Source organism: Dermacentor albipictus, chromosome 5 (assembly GCF_038994185.2).
Source record: "Dermacentor albipictus isolate Rhodes 1998 colony chromosome 5, USDA_Dalb.pri_finalv2, whole genome shotgun sequence".
Taxonomy (NCBI): domain Eukaryota; kingdom Metazoa; phylum Arthropoda; class Arachnida; order Ixodida; family Ixodidae; genus Dermacentor; species Dermacentor albipictus.
In genome coordinates, this window is record NC_091825.1 from 127390772 (window position 1) to 127403360 (window position 12589).

General features: G+C 43.9%; 1 protein-coding gene across 1 annotated transcript; it reads left to right on the forward strand.

The window, feature by feature from the left end:
- The first annotated feature begins 919 nt into the window (after positions 1-919).
- Positions 920-11153, forward strand: LOC139060080 (bis(5'-adenosyl)-triphosphatase enpp4-like). Its single transcript, XM_070538876.1, has 3 exons — positions 920-2351; positions 3948-4175; positions 7615-11153. The coding sequence occupies exons 1-3, from the start codon at positions 1358-1360 to the stop codon at positions 7728-7730; spliced, it is 1338 nt and encodes a 445-aa protein (XP_070394977.1). The 5' UTR covers positions 920-1357; the 3' UTR covers positions 7731-11153.
- Positions 11154-12589: the final 1436 nt, after the last annotated feature.

Consider the following 12589-nt stretch of genomic DNA (forward strand, 5'->3'; position numbering starts at 1 on the left):
ACCCTTTGGCTTGCCCCTTCTGCCACACAAAAATAATCGTCATCTGCCTTGATGCGTTTCCTTTCTTTATCGCTGCGAGCCCGGAACTTTCCAGTAACGAACGGCACGCGCGTTATCAGCATAGAACAGTTTACACCCTTTGGGGTGCCTCTTCTGATAACGCGCGTGCCGTTCGTCACTGGAAAGTTCCGGGCTTGTATACAAGCTCGGAATCAGAAGAGGCACCCCAAAGGGTGTAAACTGTTCTATGCTGATGACGCGCGTGCCGTTCGTTACTGGAAAGTTCCGGGCTCGCAGCGATAAAGAAAGGAAACGCATCAAGGCAGATGACGATTATTTTTGTGTGGCAGAAGGGGCAAGCCAAAGGGTGTAAACTGTTCTTAGAGTGCAGGGTGGCTAGAAGCATAGAGTTTGTATACTCTATGGCTGCACTCTTAGAAAAATTTACACCCTTTGCGGCGTATCTTGTCCTACAACAATAATCGTCATCCATGCTGCCCGCGTTTCCTTTCTTTAACGCTGCGAGCCCTGTACTTCCCAGTCACGAACGGCACGCGCGTTATCAGTGTGACGCAGCATTCTTGACAGGAAAGTAGCGAGCGCCGAGTTTTCAGGAAAGGAAACGCAAGCAAGGCAGATGACGATTATTGTTGTGGGACAAATATACACCCCAAAGGGTGCAACCGTTTTAAGAGTGTAGAAGCTAGAAGCCACCCTAATAGCGGCGCTTGGTATTTGCGCGTATTTGACAATTTTTGCTTGCTCAACAATGGCCACTTGGTTTGTACAAAATAAATTTTTTACAGATAAGATGAAATTACTTTGTAACTGCGCAAATTGAACAGCCAATGACGTGAACCTAACCTGTTGTTTAAGCCTGTTAAAAATTAGCCACAAAATAAAAAAAACCAACAGACAATTTTGATTGTGATCATAACTATAATTTTATGAAGTTTTGGCACACCATGCACCAGTGCACAGATTCTTCGACGCAGTGGTCGGAGTCTGTCGCACGGAGTGTTCTGCGGACTATCTGGTAACATTGGCGGACGCGGAGGAAGCATAACAAAAATAGAAAAGCATGCCGCCTGTAGGAGTCAACAGCGAAAGTGGCTGCAACGGTGTGGAAAAACCTCGGCGTTCCGTAGTTGCGCGCGCCTAGGCAACTGCGGAAAAATGAGCGTGTTTTTGCGGGCAACGGACTGTGTCAGGGACGCAGCTGCCGAGCCTGAAGGCGCGTTCACCGTGTTCAAGGTGCAGAAAGGAATGCAACGTCTAATATGAGAGCCGACGCAGTTGTAGCATTCTCAACATCAGAGGATCACAGGCGTGCGACAGGTGACACAAGCTGCCATCAATGCTGTCTACGTGGCTGACGTGCTGCGCGCTGTGGGTCTGCGCCCACAGCAGCTCGCCCCCGCTGCTGCTGGTTCTGTCGCTTGATGGCTTCTGGTACAAGTACCGCTCTCTCTACAAGACACCGCACCTGGATCGGCTGGCTGCAGAAGGCGTGCAGGCCGAGTACCTGCGCAATGCGTACGTGACGAAGACCTTTCCAAACCACTTCACCATCGCTACGGGCCTTTACGAAGAGAGCCACGGTATCGTTGGTAACGTAATGTTCGACCCCGTGCTGAACGACACCTTCGACGAGTCGAGCCGCGATCCCAAGTGGTGGGACAACGGCCACTCCCTGCCCATCTGGGCGGCCAACCAGCTGCACGGTGGCCGCAGCGGCAGTATGATGTGGCCCGGCGGCGACGTGGCCATTCACGGCGTGACCGCGCACTACACGCAGAGCTACGACTCGTCGTTCAACTTCACCGACCGCGTCGACCGCGTCATCAGCTGGTTTCTGCATCCGCGGGAGCCGGCGAATTGCGTCTTTTTCTACTACGAGGAGCCAGATGCGACTGGTCACGAACACGGGCCGCTGTCGCCTGTCACGGGTGCGCGCGTCGAGCAAGTCGATGCCCTGGTGGGTGAGCTAGTGGCAGCGTTGAAGCGAGCGAAACTGTGGGACCGCATTCACCTGATCGTGGTCAGCGACCACGGCATGGCGCCTGTGACGCGGGTGTCTGCGCTGGATGAGGTGCTGCCGCCTGACTCCTTCCGTGCCTACGGCACGAGCCCCGTGTGGAACATACTTCCGGCACAGGGTCGCGAGCACGAGGTGTACACAAGGCTGTCGGAAGCGGCCGCGCGACTCCACATCCGAGTGTACAGGTCGAACGAGATTCCGCCCGAGTACCACTACCGACACAACGTGCGCATCCTTCCCATTCTGGCCGAAGCCGAACCAGGATGGGACTTGGTACTCTCGAAGACGTCGCAGAGAGAGAATCGCACCTGTAAGCACTGGGCGCACATAATTAGCCAGAATACTCGGGAAGTACATTCGTTATTGTCCTTAGCAGAAGGCCATCTCATGGTGTCGTACAGCTCGTGTACGCACCATATCACATTGTGGAAGCAAACCTCAGAAGCATTACGTCATTTCTATTGCACTTGCTTTGCTTTACATACAAGTGCGATGAAAAGCAATGGCTTAAATAGGAAGTGCCTCTTCATTTGAGCGATTATGGTATATAAGTCTCCCGCCATTTGAACCATTTGACAGTCACCAGTTTCAAACCCTCACAAGTGTTTTACTAACAAGCCTGTCTGCCGAAGTGGCACATTGCAAATTGCACTAGCAGTGCAGTCACTTCTAAAATGACAGCGAGCGTGTGTGCATTGACCAGTCAGGTAACATGGTTGAGCCACGAGTGCAGGCACTGCTTGGGTGAAAAGTTTCAGAGAGGATAGCCAACCTGAATCGAAAATGTCGTTCGTTTTTTAATGCGAAAGCATTATATGCCCCTTTACCAGAAAATCCAGCATTGTAGCTGGCGGCATAAAAAGTAAAGAGTAAAAACATATAAAAAATACTCGAATTGATGTCATGTTTCTCAGGGAGGTTCCTGTGAGCAAGGCAAATTAAAGCCTTTGAAAAGAAAACGAGGTAAATTTTTATCTGGGTGAGAATTGAACTCGAATTTCCGGGCTGCGAGACAAGCATGCTTCCCCGATGCCATGGCGGCTCCACGTTTCTGGTAGTCTAGAGGTGTACTTAGTGTGTGCATCATTGTGCACGTCATGTTGCAGCCATCTGGCTGACTAAACGTGTGGCCTAGTGCATGCGTCGGGTATGTGACGTGCACAGCTAATGTGTAGGAGGTGGCGCCATGTCGTGAGGGTATAAAATAAAAAGCGTTAAGGTCCACTTGAACGCCACTGAGTGGTCCTTCGAGTTATAAACTCCTCGCGGGCAAGCGAGAGTGTTGAGACGGGGCATTTTCATTTGACCTTACCGCGGCACAGTTAGAACACAGACGAGAGCTTGCGTGGACAAGGAATACGTGGAAAAAAACGTTTCACCAAAGGGACAATAACGCTTTCGCATTCCCACATGTAAGCAGTCTTAACTGTCTCTGCCGAATTTTTTATTTTGGTTTCGTTCCTTAGCGGGAAAAAAAAATGTAGCATTCAGTTAGGTTTCGGTTCATGCAAAAATTCAATTTTTTTCTGTTTTCGGTTCAGTTCCACTTTCATACCCTGGCACTGTGGCCTTTGAACATCAGTCCTTAACCTCTTGGTACGTATTTTGGCCAGGATTACTGCGAATTTATCAAACACGCTAAAATGGATGTGTCGACACTGTCAAAAGCATCATCCACATATCATTCATGTGGGTACCACTCAACGCCTGTGTCTAACCTGCACAAGAGGGAACAAAAGGAATGTCCTGTGTATTATGGTAGTAGCCGGATATCTCTGTCTAAAGGCACCTAGGCTGCTATGTCATGTCTTCTGAAATGTTCCTTCATAAGCTGGTCAACGTGCCATATTGAAACTGCTGCGTCTGCTGACTGTCTGTAAACATTTCTGCACAACATTGCTTCCAGACGGAAACCACGGCTACCGACCCAGCCTAGACTGGATGCGGCCACTGTTTATGGCTCGAGGCCCAGCGCTGAAGAAAGGTCAGCACGTGGGTCCACTGGCAAGCGTGCACCTCTATCCGCTCATGGGTCACCTGCTAGGCCTGCCGTCATGGCCGTCCAATGGGTCTTTGCATGCAGTGCGGCATATGTTCCAGCCGGCTCCTAGCAACCTGCCCCTTCTGCTGGCTGGTGCGTGCTTTCGCTTTTCTTATGTGTGCACAAGAATGGGTCAACAACTGTGATGCGTTTCATTCAGGATCACTTACGCCACGAAAAAGATAAATTAAACACTGCTCACCACATTGTTTGCCCATATTTGCTTGGTGAAAACTGGCACTGAACCACCAGCTAATGTACATGTACATGGGCACCAGGTCACAAGTACAGGGACCGGTATGTTGCTTTAATGGTGCTGTTAGTGAATGTTGACGTCCTGTTGTTTCACAGGCATGTACACCTTTTCCACATCCTTTTGCTTTTGCAATAGCGTACAGGCAGGCTGAAATGGGACACAGTCTGTTAAATGCAAGATAGTACCCCTTCCGTGTGTAATTACTTGAAATTGTGAGTTAGTGTTATGGTTTAGTGCACCACTAAAGGTGTCCTATCCTCAAAACTATTAATTGTCTGTGAATGGTCACAAACGTGAGCTGTTGTCACAAATATGATCTATGAGAAATGGGAGTTGGCCAGGGTGTAATTTGTTTTAGCTTTTCGGGTTTTGTAGTTGCAAAAGTGCATAAGCAGCATGTGAGCAGAATGTTATATTTATTTACATGCTCTTTTTTACATGCATACATACAGCACCTAAATGTAATTATGGTGTAGGGGGTGCAAAGAAAAAAAAAATAATTTAGTGCTTAGTGATTTTCCAGGCCAAACACATGCCGATATGAGCAGAAAGCGAACATGCATTACAAGGTGGGTACAAGTAATTCCCTTGCCTCTGTATTAAATGACAGCCAGAGGCCGTCGATTCCAATCTATGATGGCTTTTGGAAAGTGGTAGCACCCGGAAGAATAAATGACAATGAAGTACATGTACTTGGCTTGCAATTGAAGTAGGAAAGATAGGGCTAAATGGGCAGTTAGCTTGAAGCCGTTGAGATTTGATATATTATGCTAATTATCCTCCTGGCATAGTTCGCTTGGTAACGGTTTGGTTTAACTGAATGCGCCTTAATGCTTTCAACAGAAGTCTTGTCATCTGTGGTAAGCAGACACCATTTTTTCTATTTTTTTCGCTGTATATGCATGAAGATTCTTTTTTTTCTGGTGAACAGGGGACGTATTCTTGGAAGATCACTTTCAGTGATACTGCCACCTTCACGTGAATGACATAGTGCTAAGCCAACCAATAAGTGCGCATTGAAAATGATATCGTGGAAGGTGACTTTCAGAGAATACGTACCCTGATTGCATACATTGTACCAATCTTAACCCTTTCATTGTTAAGGTTCAGGGCAGCTTACAGTAATCTTACAGTAACAAGACTGTCCTAACAATCAGAAGCAAAGAAATATTTGCACCTTGACGTAATGAAATATTGAAGATAATGAAGTAAAATGTGCCTCACCGTTTCAGCATGTAACGAATACATGCTTATAATGAATATCAGATATAACAAAGGCATTTTCATGTTGAATGAAACTTTGTTACAACAAGGGTTGAATAACATTTAAAACATATTGCTTAAGCTTAATATACTTCTAATTTAAGTGTCACTACGAAAGCACTTATCATGCGTGAAGTGTATTACAAGAAACTGTGGGAACATTGATGTTGGGTGGCTGCAGACAGTCCCAGTAAGTGTTCATGTGGCAGATTCTGCTATTCTCTTGTTTTTGCCGTTAAAGGGACGCTAAAAAGTACCAATAAGTCAAGCTGGACTGATAAATAACACATTTGGAATATTGGAGAGATCAGTCTCACTATTAGCAGAAATGGGGTTAACTGAGGGGCCCGATTTTTATTAGTCATATCATAAGAAGCCGACAAACACTGACACCAAGGACAACATAGGGGAAATTACTTGTGCTTAATAAATTAAGTAAAGAAACGATAAATTAATGGAAATCAAAGTGGATGAAGAAACAACTTGCCGCAGGTGGGGAACGATCCCACAACCTTCGCATTACGCGGATGCAGAAAGGTTTGATATGCCAGAAAGAGCTAAGAAGCCACCTCGAAGTTCTTATGCCAGCTCTTTATAAAATTGCGGATCCAGCAATGCTTGTTCAGGATTGGTTAATTGTCTACCAAAGAAGAAGAATGGCATCATATTCAAAAAACACCAAAGCTCAACCTAACAACTTCTGCATAGTATCATGCATAGTAGTGGCCAATATGTGCAAATAATATCTTGGAATCCCCAATGTCATGCCAACAATCCTGCACTGCGATTTGGGCATGAATGTGCAAAACAAGGAAGTTTGACCTTCTCTCCACTAATAATCAACATTTCTGCATCAGAGAAATGCTAATAAAATATTGGGGAGTGGTGGGGGGGAGCAAAATTCTGTACCAGTCTGATTCAATTTGTAGTGCTGCTCTTTAGAGTCCATTTAATTAACTTCAGGCAAGTTTATGAAATGCTTGGATCTCCTGCAGGTACAGCAGTAAACAATGTGAGAAAGAGCACTGGATTCATTTTCTAGCATTGGTTAATCGTGACATGTGGATTCGAACCCTACATGTGATAATGTGCTTTGTAGCTTTACCATTGAATGTTTAGCCTCACTGTACATGCCAAGGAGATAAATTATGGAGTTTAACATCTCAAAGCCATACACAGGCCTTAGTGCCTGTGTGCTTTGGGTTCATTTCAACCGCCCGGGGTTCTTTAGCCCTTTAACTCCCAAGTTCTGCTGCAAGAAAGTGTACAATGTTTCCACGATATTTTTTTTATTGCAGCAAATCCTTGGGCAGTATATCTCGATTCGAAAATATATATTGCATGTGTCATTTACCTCCTATAGTATTCACCCAAAATATTAATCAAAGACTTCAGCTCTGGAAAAGGGACTTTCCCGCAGCATACGATTGGGGCTTGAGGGAAATTATCTGAACAGGTGATAGCAAAAGGGATCGAGAGCATGGAAGAATACCTTCGAGTACCGAAACTCAAATGCATAGCGAGAACCAAATGTGGCTTGTCTCTGGCAAGCCAAGCAGAAGACGTTGTGGCCTGGACAAGTACGGCTCATCCTTCGTGGCATTAGTACAAACAGCTAGGACAAGTATAGCTCGGGCTTGGCAGTTAATCGAAATTATGCGTTCTCTGCCGTATTGCTAGTGGGGGTAAACTACATTTTGGACAGCCAGAAGGCTTTGTTTCTGTACTAGGATCTGTATCCAAGCTAGTTGGTACAGCGGCATTTTAAAAGTGCAAATAAAACATGGGTAGCAGAAAGAATGAGGACATACAGAGTGCTACTTCCAACTAAATTTATTGCACTAGGAAACCTGTATTTATGCATTCACCATTCATAGCCACAGCGCATGTATCCGAAAACGTTCGATCTAGGTAATTGACCAACACCGTTGCCCATCGAGGCAATGCCCGAGCCGCGAAATTCACACAAATGTCTTATCGTCACATCCCCCTCCCTTCTTCTTTCTTGTGCAGCTGCCAGCGTGTTCCTGTGTACCACTGTGGGCCTGGTGGCGCTGGTTGTGTGCGGCCAGCCGCACAGCAATTCTAGCCAAGAAGATGAGGAGCCCCTGCTGCTGCTTTCTGCCTGAGGCTACCCTGCCCCGGCACATGTCTAGTCCAGCAACAATCCATTGTTGCCAGCACAGCCTCGTTTAAGGTGGGACGTGGCAGCTAAAATAATTTTGATTACCTACACACGAAATCTGGTGAAATTTGACACGAATGATTTCTTACAGAAGCGTTAGAATTGAGACTGGTCCTCTTGAGGACGCACTCCTATGCCCTTCGAGTTACCAGGTTCATTCAAGTTTTGAATACCTTGAATTTTGAACAGCACAGAAGATGACAAGGGCACAACCTTCACTTCTGTTGCGCTACTCAAAATTCCAGATCATCAACCAAAAAGCCCAAGTTCTGACATTATGAAGTTGCGAATATGACTTTGGCCAAGTTAACTGACTACATAAAATATTTATTTGTATGTTTATACCCACATTTTCATGCTTCGCAACAGTGTAAATGAACTCCCGAGGGCCACATGAAAAAAATTGAATTGGAAAATCAAGGATTTGGTAAAGCCACCAATCTTAATTGCCACGTCCCTCTCTTTGTGTGGCTTGCATTCACAGCATTAGTTCTCAGAGGAGCGCTTCGTTTGCTTGAGTTACCTTTGTGGTGTCAGAGTACAACGAATGTTCCCATCTATCATGGCACCGAGTCCTTGCAATTTTAGCTGAGGGTAGTACGAAGAAAGAAGACAGAAAGAAAAGAAAGGCATTGCTAAAAAGTGTCACCTTACCCGGTACATTGATCAGTTGAGTGCTGCGCTGCCTGAACTAGTTTGGGCTGCCAGCACAGACTGATTTCATGGAGCACTGCGAGTGTTTGTACATGGAGTCATTCACTGTCAAGGCAAACGTCTCATTAATATTCAAGGCAACATAACTTCAGCCTTTATTCTCTCCTTTAACAGAAGAAAGTGGCGGACTTTTCCCCATGCTTTGATGCAAGAAATTTTGTTGCTATCGCTGTTTGAATATTAGTGCAGTGTTTGCATTACAGTGAATGACCCTGTATGTGCTGGTGTCAGATACCACAACACGAGTATCGGTGACAGGTGAATCTGGTGAAGCTCATGTTGCAGAGACCTGCTTACATATCTGTACCATCACTAAAGCATTATCTGTGTTCGTTTTACTGAGCAGTACAGTTTAATGTGATTTTTTTTTTAATGCTGCGGCACAATTTTTTTTATACTGCAGCTCTTCACAGCAAATACCTGTTAACTTACAACGGTTTCCTTTCAAGGTGACTTCTTATTGTTTGCGCTTTTGTAGTGAAGGGCATTACTGTACTTTTTAACTTTTATCAACATTCTTTTGTCGCTTACTTTTGAAAAAAGTGTCCGGTGTCGCTCATTGCTCATAACTTTCTTAAGTATAGCTTCAAAGGAGATCTCAGGCCCGGTGCCTGCTTTGTTACATGTTGCACCTATTTTGCTAGATGTCATAGCAATGATACATGTGAGATGGCTGGGCCTAAGGCTGCTCAAGCTTGCCATCATCACCTCGAGATCTGTGACGACTCATTTGAAAATAAGGAGCTGCGAGGAAGCCAAGGCATGAATGATGGTAGCAATGCAAGAATAAGAGGCGATCCGCTGTCTGCAATGCGCAGTTTTCTAAAATTTTGCGCAGGTCTGAGTGGCATTATGAGCTGTGGGATGCGAGGATGAAATAGCTTTAACTGGACTCTCCTGATGCGTCTAAAATGTGGCGGGGCAGCACCAACTAACTGCATGATGTGTTGGATGACTGGATAGTGTTGCTGTGTGTTAGTGTGTGCATAAATCGTTTCAAATAACTTGTATTTTGTGGCCAAAGAAGTGGCTGATGACACTCGCTGTAGCCATGTTAGTCAAAGTATAGTGTTATTAGATTGCACATTATCTTCTCAGCCATACTCTATTCAAGCTGACAAGACTCAAAATTGATATTAGCAACTAAATTAGCCGACAGATCTGCTTCTCAGGTGCATCTTGAAGCTGTATTTCTCATGTTTATTTTTTTTAAATTCAATCTTATGAAAAGTGCTTGCTAACAGAACAGGTGCAAAATGTTGCGATCAGAAGTCTCGTGCGGAATGATGAAGTGTGTCTTATACATATACTTTGTTTAGGATTGTATATTTGTGGAGTACCAGATATGTCAGTGTGATTTACGTGTCCAGTTATGGTTATATAACACTTCTTGACTTCACTTCTGTGTGTCGTTTATTTTTAGGAAGGTCTGTCTGTTCTTTCTATATAAACTTTTTTCCTGTATAACTTTTGAGTTGACAGCAATGTTTCACAGATGTGGTGCAGACTGCTCATGTGCTAGATGTGGTGCAGACTGCTCATGTGCTCGTGAATGCGAGTCAACTTAATGTTTGAGCACCATTTCAAAAAGGCCATGGCATCATGTTTTCCAGCAAACCTTTAAATGCATCTTTTCTTTTATAACAAACGACTGCCGCGTAGAAATTGATGCAGGCTTGTGAACATTATGATGGCCTCGCATCACGTATATGTGTTGCATATTGTATGTATGCATTATTTATGCCATCCCTCAATTTTCAGTATGGTCATTTTTGTACAGCCTCATAGATGTCCATGTGCTTGAAGATGAGCACTTTTTGCCTATGTAAATACAGCAGCTGACTGCATGTAATGATTTCAGTGGCAGAGGATGGTAAGGCCAGTATCAATGTTACAGTACCATCTGCAGCTAAGAACTTTGTGAGAAACATGTTGGAGCTTTTGTTTTAAATCTAGAATTCTTAAACATTTTGGATCAGTTATATGCATACGAACCATGTTATTCATAAAGGGAATTATATAGTGCAATACAGTGCTTTCTAATGTCATGGCCCTTTTGATTAATGAGCCTTGATGCCCAGAAGTGGAAAGTCTCACTAAAGCAACTTGTTGATTTTGTGTTTTGTTAAGTTTTTGGTTGTCATTTGCTCAGAAATTTATTTTTAAAAGTTTGTTTCTACAGTCCAATTCAGTAGATGTCAGGAGAGGCAGAGGCCTGGCATGCACACAAATACCAGTTTGTCTGGTAGTTTTCTTAAGCAATTTTTTTCAGTTATACACTCATGCAGGGTGGCCCAGCAAATGTGTGCCACATTTTGAAAAAGTCAGGCCCTGCATATGAAATTGTTAGCAGCCACGTATAAATATGCTGCCAGTATCTTTTCTCCACATGGAGGGCATTGGATTTGTTATTTCTTAAATTGTGCACGTTTGCTGGGACATCCTGTAGAGATCTTAAAGTTGCACTTTTTTGCCACGCTGTTGGCTTTGTATTCCTGTTGTTTTATAAACACACGACAATATGGTATTGTTTTACAATGTTGTGATATTTATTAACAGAATGTGAATGTAAATTAAACAGCTGCATGCCATAAAAATAGTTCATGGCATTCACATCACTGTTTCGTGCACAGAATAAAATTGTTGAATTGCACTTGATGCCCAAGCTGAAATCGGAACACACTTTTTTTTTTTTTTCGTGGTAGCATTTTGAGCATACATACACCGCTATATTGATTTCAAGCTGCAAATGAACTGCAATACACAGGATTCAGATCTTTTGCCAAAATTTTATAGTTTCCAGCTATGTCAACACAATGTTTTAAAGTTCGACCTGAACATCTTGGGGAGATTCTCTCTGCTTGTTATGAACACATGCTGCATAAGTTCGTGTGCAAGTGTTTTCGCAGCTGCCATAGACACTTTTCATCAAGATGCAGGGTTTTATGCAAAAATAAATAGATGGAAACCTGCTGCTACTGTCAGTGAAAGCTGTCAGTACGACTGTTTACACAGAGTGGGAATGATGGAATGTACATGACCCTTAATAGGGGGAAAGCAACACTTTATCAACAGCTGTCACCTGAGTTGTGTTCTTGGTAGGGAGTACAAGTGGGTCATAGGTAAGGCCTCATGAGCTGGCTCCATGTGACTTCTGAACTCTTTGATGGCGATTTCGTAATTTGGAATGGTAAAGCACTAAATGAGACAAGCCAATGACAAGCTCTTGTTAACTAATCTTCATCCATGTCTAGTCACAGTAACATTTCAGATTATAGAAGCTCAGCTATCTCTTTTCATCATGTTGCTGATTCTGTCATTGTTAATTCATTGAGCATCAACTGCAAGTTTAATTTACTGTCTGAATGCAAGTACTCAACTGCTTTCTCAAAAAAAGCAAGTAATTTTCAATGTACAAGGAAGTTGTAAACAGGTGACATACAGCCAAAGCTCTACACAGTTTTGGCAGCACACACACCAAGCCACCAATTATTCCCACTGAAAATTCTAACATTTTCCTGCCATGAGGGAACGTTGCAATGGGAGCTCAGAGTAAAACAGCCTGATTTGGTAAGGTAACAAGTATGCTCTCAACCGTGGTAAGATCAATGTGCATCCCACCATTTCCACGGTAGTTGAAATGGTTGCTGTGTGAGAATGCCCTCTAGTTTAACTTATGTGAAATTCTGCACTTTAAAGACACTTAAATACTTTCGTTTGAGCACACACACAAAAAATATGACTAAAAAATACAAGGCTTCATTCGCATCGAGTTGTTGCGCAAGTTTTAAACATGCTATTAAAAAGGGAAGCTATGGCCCTGGAAAGTACTGTAGTTACCCCTTTAATTAACCAAACTTCTAACTAGTATGTGACACCATGCATCATTAATTGTTTTCCCAATTGTTTCTTGCATCTTTGATCGTCACTTCCCTTGCCACACTATCGGTAGCTGTGCCTTTTGCCCACTAAGCATGAGTGCACGAGTTTGTGAGTTCAGTTTGACTCTGGCCTAGGAGGCAGCATTCTAATGGGAACAAAATAGGAGAATGCACTTATATGTAGGTTTACATTAAGGAGCCCCAGATT

Excerpts from the sequence above, each read along its gene's own strand:
- LOC139060080 (XM_070538876.1), top strand. The coding sequence starts at position 1,358 with ATGCTGTCTACGTGGCTGACGTGCTGCGCGCTGTGGGTCTGCGCCCAC. Across the intron at positions 2,352-3,947 it reads GCAGAGAGAGAATCGCACCT|ACGGAAACCACGGCTACCGA; the intron begins GTAAGCACTGGG and ends CATTGCTTCCAG. Across the intron at positions 4,176-7,614 it reads CCTGCCCCTTCTGCTGGCTG|CTGCCAGCGTGTTCCTGTGT; the intron begins GTGCGTGCTTTC and ends TTTCTTGTGCAG.